General features: G+C 45.3%; 1 protein-coding gene across 1 annotated transcript; it reads left to right on the forward strand.

Annotated features, from left to right (window-relative positions):
* Positions 1-4095: 4095 nt before the first annotated feature.
* On the forward strand, positions 4096-6934 carry LOC115583453 (PAK4-inhibitor inka1-like). Its single transcript, XM_030420321.1, has 3 exons — positions 4096-4253; positions 4354-4390; positions 5841-6934. Exons 2-3 carry the CDS (start codon positions 4373-4375, stop codon positions 6828-6830), a joined length of 1008 nt encoding a protein of 335 aa, XP_030276181.1. The 5' UTR covers positions 4096-4253; positions 4354-4372; the 3' UTR covers positions 6831-6934.
* Positions 6935-7405: the final 471 nt, after the last annotated feature.

The following is a 7405-nucleotide window of genomic DNA, read 5'->3' on the forward strand; positions in this document are numbered from 1 at the left end:
ATTTGTGAAAATGCAACAAAAATTAAATGACAAGAAGCAGAAAAACTTGCCAATCAATAGACAATGAAAAAGAAAAAAGAAACAAATATCAGTGTATAAGAAGTAATTAATTAGTGAGATGATTAATTAATTAAATGTGATTACAATTTCTTTTAGAAACATTACAAAGATGCAGAGCTGTCAGCAACACATCTGTTAGTGTCCCTGTGTTGTTTATGTTATTTATTATAAGGATGAGTTTTACTACTTATGAGTTCATTAAGAGTTGAAATGTGTTCGTTCTGCTCTCAAGACTGCCAACGTCTCTCTTAAAACATCTTATTTTATTGCCACATGAACATAAATGATTGGAATTTGTCCCGGTCAGCTCACCCAAACACAGACCAGACACCACATGGAGTCCGTTTTAGTCTGTCAGCACACAAACTGCACTCCACCCAACCAAAACTTACCACTGCTGACCTGTCTTTAAACTGGCTGATGCCGCCATCTAGTGGACAGTGTTAAACCTACCTGATCAGTCTCCCTCGGCTCTGTTTTTGCCTTTAACTGCTATTTTTGACCTTTCACCATACAGTTGTATTTAGGGAGTCTGACTACTTAAAGACATGAATAGAACAGGGTGTGTATTAACAAATATGTCATGTCTTTTCATTTTTAATCACAATATCTGTCTCAGGACAACAGCAGACATCAAGTCTCATTTTATAGATGTGAAGTATTTACAAAGTTGCTGTCACATACGCTTCAACCTGTCTGATGTCTGGATACAGGAGCCTATAAAGTAGGTGGGCAGCAGTTTGCAGTCCAATCTGTATCAAACAGATAAGAAGGCTAATTAATGATGCTCACATTAGATTAATGACTCCCGGTGCACCGACCCTGCCCTGGACTCATCCTGCCAGTCTTCTGCAGACGCCCATCAGAATAGTAATGCAGAGAAAGACTGAGAACAGGTGACGGCAAACTTTACAAAACTGCAGAGAGACGTATGACGGGGAAGTTCACAGCATTACGAGCTTGGGGGATCTCTGTAGCGTGGACTGTCATGTCTGCCGGCAAATGTACAATTCTGTAGAAAACAAAACCCCAAACAGAAACAAAGTGTTCACAATCAGGTGACCGACATGTCACTGGCCCACTGAGGTAAAGGTTCAGACTGTAATTCATAGTTCATTCAGAATGTGGGATTAGTGTCCTCCGAATGGAAAACATTAGTGACTAAATTGTTAGTGATACAGCGCTGCAGTGAGTTAAAAATCCCATTCCCTGGAGGCTGCTGAATGGGGTGAAACCAGCCGACAACCAGCTTATTCTTGCAGCAGGAATCTTGCTTCAACTTGGAGGTGACGATTTACCCATCAACTGTTCATTATGAAGTTTCACCAGATGTTTATAACCCTTTACAACTGCTTAATAAATGGTTTACAAAGCATTTAATCGTAAAAAACTTCAGCAGATCGAGACAAAATCCAACCCTGCCACCGTCCTGCACAGGGAAAAAAATGGTGGGAAAAAATTCTCCTGATTTTAGTGAATCCAGTTGAGCAGAGATTTCTCTAGAGGGCACTGCAGGTCTACATCTGAGAGACTCCGGCCTCCTCTCAGAGGCATTGAACACCTGGTTTAAAGCCACTCAAGTGAAACATGTCGGCGTAAAAGAAAAGTTCCCTTGTGTTCAGGAGGGTAAATGTCTCGCTGCACGCTCACAGGTTCCACGCAGACATTCAAATGTCGTCCTAAATGAAGTTATTGCAGCTTTTTACTCGTCTTTGAAAATGAATGATGACACAACCCTAAAATCTAAACACTGTTTGACCCATAAGGATTTATCTGGATCTGAAAGGCTGGCCTCAGCGATGCAGGATTGTGTTTTTCGTGCCCCGGCCTTTATGACCGTCAACCACTACAATATTTATGACCGTCAAGAGAGAAATGATAACAAAACATCGGCACAATTATCAAATCAAGTAGCATAAGGAAGGGAGAGTAAAACATTCACGGGTGGCCTTTCAATGGGCATGGATTGTGTTCAAGTGCCACCTCGTGTAATAAGTGTGTCCATTAGGCATCCAGGGAAGCAGACATGAGCGTCGGTCTGTGTCGGAAAAATAGAAATAATCACAACTCCATTAGCAGCCACGTGTATTTACTTAATGCACAGAGTGTGTGGGCTGATGGAGGAACCGTCCTGAATGGAGAGGAAGATAATGGAGGGATGAGTGAAAGCCTGGAGTTCTCAATAACGTGCGCTCTGACAAATGTCTTCATGCGGTTATGTTTGTATGCTACTTTTCTGCATTAAAGTGAATCCTCAGCTTATAGATGAAGATGTGATCAAGTTAATGATACTATCATCGTGTTGAAGGCTGTATTCTGCCCTACACTGGTGTTGGAGTGAAGCAGGTTAGGACATGCCACATGTGCCCGCATGCAAAATGCTGGAGAGGAATCTGCACATGAACAGCAGGCCGTCGGTTCTGGATTCACCCCCCCCCCCCCCCCCCCCGACAGTAACAAACAGATGCAGATCCCCCTCAGTCCATCAGATTTGCATAAACGCCCATTAACTGAATAGCGTGAATGCGAGGTCGAGTGCCAGATAACTGTCAGGGCTGCAAGGCTCAGTGCCCAATTAGGCTACAGATGATCACATTTACATTCAGGTATTTTGTTTCCACTGTGATTCGGCCGGGTGACAAACGAGCCACCAGCAGGACAAGCTTTTACCAAACGGCTACGAGCACAAGCGGCCAAAACAAGAGCACAAAGGTTTGCAAACGTGGCTTTAAAACAAACACAAGCAAAAAAGAACCGCTAAAAGAAAGAAAAGGTTCATCTACACACGAATGCACCACAATCATTGACTCTGATCAATCACATGCTCAAGTGATGTTTTTCACAATGTTTCTTGAATGTGACTATTTGGTGGTTTTCTGTGAGAGTATAGTGAACATTTTTTTCGGACAACGCGCTGTATAAAGACGTCATCATGGCCTTTGGGAGACAACATTTGATTCGTCAACAAATTGTTTCTGACACGTGGAGACTAAATGATTAGTCAAGGAAGGAATCAGCAGATTTACCATGAAGATGGATCATAGTGCAGTCAATTAAATCAAGGACAGAGACACATGATTACATCCCCTTTAGCTAGAAGACACAAGCAAACCCAAAGTGACCTCAGTAACCTTTTTTTCAGGGCTGGAACTAATGATTATGTTTTCTGTTGGTTATGTTCTTGATTTCATTTGATCATCATATGAGATTGTTGGATTATAAAGGACCACTGAATACTGCATGTTTCTTTATGTGTGACTTTTTGTGCTGCTGTCTTGACCAGAACCCCCTTGTAAAAGAGATAGAATATTAATATTCCTTTCAGCCTAATAATGTAAAAAAAAAAAGAAAAAAAAAGAACATATTGATTACTGGTTTGGTCTATAAAATGTCAGGAAATTGTGAATAATGTCCAACTGTGTTCCCCGAAACCCAAAACGACGTCCTCAGATGTCTTTTTTTGTCCACAGCCCAAAGATATTCAGTTAGTTGTCATAGAGGAGTAAAGAATCACAAAATTAGAATTTTTTTCCACCCAAAAATTCAAACTGATCAAAATTGATTATCTAAAGAGTTACATTTGACAAATCAACAGTCAACAATAGTTAATTGTTGCAGCTCTGCAAAACACATGACGTGAAATAAATTTGAGATCAAAGTGAGACTGAAAGGAAAAAGAACTTCTGCAAGTATAGCCAACTCAGCTAATTTCCAATATCAAGTGAGTGTGTGCAGTTAAGGGGAAGGAAGGAAGGTAGGACGAAAGAAAGGTAGGAAGGAAGGAACAAAGTAGTAAAAAAAAAGTAGAAAGAAAGAAAGAAAGAAAGAAAGAAAGAAAGAGAGAAAGGTAAGAAGAAGGTACTGTTTGTCTTGTGTCCCTCGGTGGTCTCGGGTCTTGTGTTGCAGTGTGTGTTCGCACATGAGCGTGTCGGAGCCTCCTGCGCTCTGATTGGCTCGTTCGGACACGAGTCGCTGTGACTGGCTGCAGAGCGCGGAGCTGTAAAAAGAAGGCGAGCCGCGCGGATAGACTCAGTCAGTCAGTCAGTCAGCACATCTGTCCACACGGGCCGGATCACATCTGCTGCTTCTCCTGCTGCTGCTGCTGCTGACACTGAAGCCCGCAGCGGCTCGGAGCGACCCGGGACATCTGACTAAACGCTGCCTTCTTTTGGACGGAGGCTGCCTCGTTAGAAGTGAGTGTTCACCACTTTCTTTTACACGCTGTCGTGATTTCTTAGAGTGGACGTGTGTGAGCTGTTTTACTAAAAAAGTGCTCCATCATGTTTCTTGCAGGATCTCGTGAGTTTGACAGATGAGAGGAAAAGACATGGTGAGTTCATCTTTTCTATACTCTCTACACTTTTTTTCTTGAACGAAACCAAGAGATGTTGAGGAACAAAAAGAGAAGTAGCCTAAAACAATATTCAGTTAAAATGTGAAAAGGAGATCTGTGTGGATGAGAAAACATCAGCAGATGGCCGATCGGTCAGTGATGCTCAGATGCCTCCACAGTAAACAGTCACTCTGTTCTGCAGCATATGGAGACGTTTAACTGTCAGTGTGGACATTCTTGGGCAGCTTGTTTTTTTCATTTTCACTGAATATCATATTGCTTTGATTAAATATGACATCAGTCCGATCCCTCCTGCTCTGTTGGTCCTTATTCGTCGGGTACTTTCTCAAGATCTTGCAACATCTCGCAGAGTTATGTTGAGAACCGAGCGGGGGCGGAAGGTCCTGCAGCAGGGGTCAGATGCTCTCATGGACTATGTGGAGTCACTCACAGGTTCAGAGGGCAGCGAGCAGCAAGCAGGGGTCAGGAGTGTGTTGTTAGGTCGGCTCGTGTTGGATGTGACCTCTACGGCCACATTCGAACCTGCATCCTGTGATTCTCCTCCGCTGGTTTTGGCTCACAGGTTCTTTTTTCTTATGGCAACGTCGCACTCAGCTGGAGGATAATAAGAGTTAAACGCAGCAATCAAAATAAAGGGAAAACAGTCCTTGTATTTAATATGTGGGTTGGAGTGTGTTCCAGGGGCCTCATCTCATCTTTGTTCCTTTGGCTTTACATCTACTCTTAAACTCTCACACACACACCGTCACATGATCTCCCTCACCCTGTTTGAGTTTGAGCGTGAGCCACCGCTGCTCACTGGCTGGTTCTGACCAATCAGCTCGGTGAGTCAGACAGGAAGCAGCGGTATTATATTCCTCAGTGTGTCACTGGTAGATTTCATAGGCAGACATGCTGCACCCTTAAAGAGGCAGGACCCCTGTGGCTAAATAAAGACCCGGCAGGGCCCGGTCACTCCCCTGATATACTGCAGATGTTTCACTTCTGCTCCAGTGCTCAGATAAATAGTTGACATTGGGCATGAGTGCGGCGCTCTCTGTAATAACACCTGTCTGGCTGCCCAGTTGAATCACGCCTGAGTCAATGAAATAAGGGTGTTCACCGATGTCGCTGGCGTGGCTGCGTAAATTAACGGACAGATTGATTCGCTTTGTGTTGAAATCTTCCATCCTATTGAATAAGCTTGTTTGATCAGCCAGTCCGCTGGCCTTTAGGATTACAATAAGAGGTGTTCTCTCGTACTGCCTGCAAGCCTGAGCATGCCCACGAGTCACGACGCATCATGATACTCTGCACTCGCCTCGTGTTATTATTAGAGCCGTTCTGCTGTACCTCATCAGAGAGGCTTTGAATCTCCAGATCCATTTGCTTACTCTTTGATTTGCTGACAACTTTGATCTGACCCCTCTCTCTTTTGTCTCCTCAGCTCTGCCTACATGATTCAAGCGACTGCCTACGGGAGCAGATGCAGTACATGATGAGGTCACTGCAGGACCTGAAACAACTGCGGAAAGCCTGCCCTGCGGTCAGACGCCCCCTCGCCCCCATCAGCACCCAACTCCCGGCCATGGTGCGCCACTCAGCGGTTGCACGTGCGTGTCAGCAGCGAGCCCTGCAGCGGGAACAGCGCACGCGCCTGCGTATGTCAGACGCCAGCACGGCCAGTACCTATGACTCGGCCTGCTGCCTGGCGAGCCCTCTGGAGGAGGAGGACGAGGACACGATCAGCCGGCTGGGCCTGAGCCTCAGACTGGGCCTGGGCTCTCCCTGCAGCCAGAAAAGTCTGGAGTTTGATTCAGGCTACTCCGAGGCGTCGTGGCAGGATGACGCGGTGGTGCTCAGGAGGACGAGGAACGTGCGGGTGTCATCTTCTGCATGCCTCCGCACAAACAGAGCACCCAGCGGACGCATTCGACCCAAATCCACCTCCGACGCCTGCCTGGAGAGGTGGACGACGTTTGAGGTCGGCGACCCGGAGGACTGGACGAACTCTTTACTGACCAGAGGACGCAACCGCCAGCCTCTGGTTCTGGGGGACAACAGCTTTGCAGACCTCATACAGAACTGGATGGACTTGCCAGAGTGTCCTGAGCCCACTGAGCCAAAGCCAAACCCAAATCGCAGACCGGGGCGAGGTTTCTTTGTCAACATGAGAAGGAGACTTGCTGGTTTTTCTAAGAGCGTTGAGGACAGGGTGAAGATGAGATCCACGGACTCTTCTCACGTTAACAGAGCGGCAAATGCGCCAAAGCGGCTGTCCTGCCCGGTCGTGGCGTCGCAGGCCAAAGTCCCTTTTTTCCACCAGTCCCACATGGGCATCAACCAGCTGGACTCAGACTTTTACCACTTTGCAGCTCTCATGAAATCAGGCAGCCGACAGCCAATAATCTGCAAAGATATCATCGGCTACATCTGACTTGTACAGACTGGACAATCCTCAGAGTAACTTTATTTTTTATATGAATGTTTTTTTTTCTCCTTTTATATGCTGTGACTAATAAAAAATTCTCATAATTTAAACTCTACTTACTCTTATTTATAGTGCCCGAGTCTTCCATGTGACACAGGATATGTGGCCGGTTGATATAATTCTGAGTTCCCAGAACAAATTTTTTACTCGAATGAGGCTTCCGTCCGAGTCATCTGAGTTTCATTACAGCTCATTACGGTCAGACAGCTGCTGTCTTTATTGTCTGTGTAGGTTCATTTGTTTTCATTAGAAATGCAATACTCTGGAAGTGCACGGTGGAGTCCGTAGCTGCGCCGCTCAGCGTTAAGAAATTAAGATGAATTGAAAACACGATGATCTCTCGTGTGCAGACTTCCAGGATTAACAAGGGCATCCGAGTTTGTGAAGTCTTATATTTAGGGACTCGCTATAATCTAAAAGTGTCTGCTCTTGCTCAACGAAAAGTCGAATCCTTCGGAGAGGCTTTAACCAGGACGCCTAAGCTATTTACAGGCCAGAAGCAGAGGCTGTATCAACACAGC

Source organism: Sparus aurata, chromosome 6 (genome assembly GCF_900880675.1).
Source record: "Sparus aurata chromosome 6, fSpaAur1.1, whole genome shotgun sequence".
NCBI classification, from domain to species: Eukaryota; Metazoa; Chordata; class Actinopteri; order Spariformes; family Sparidae; genus Sparus; species Sparus aurata.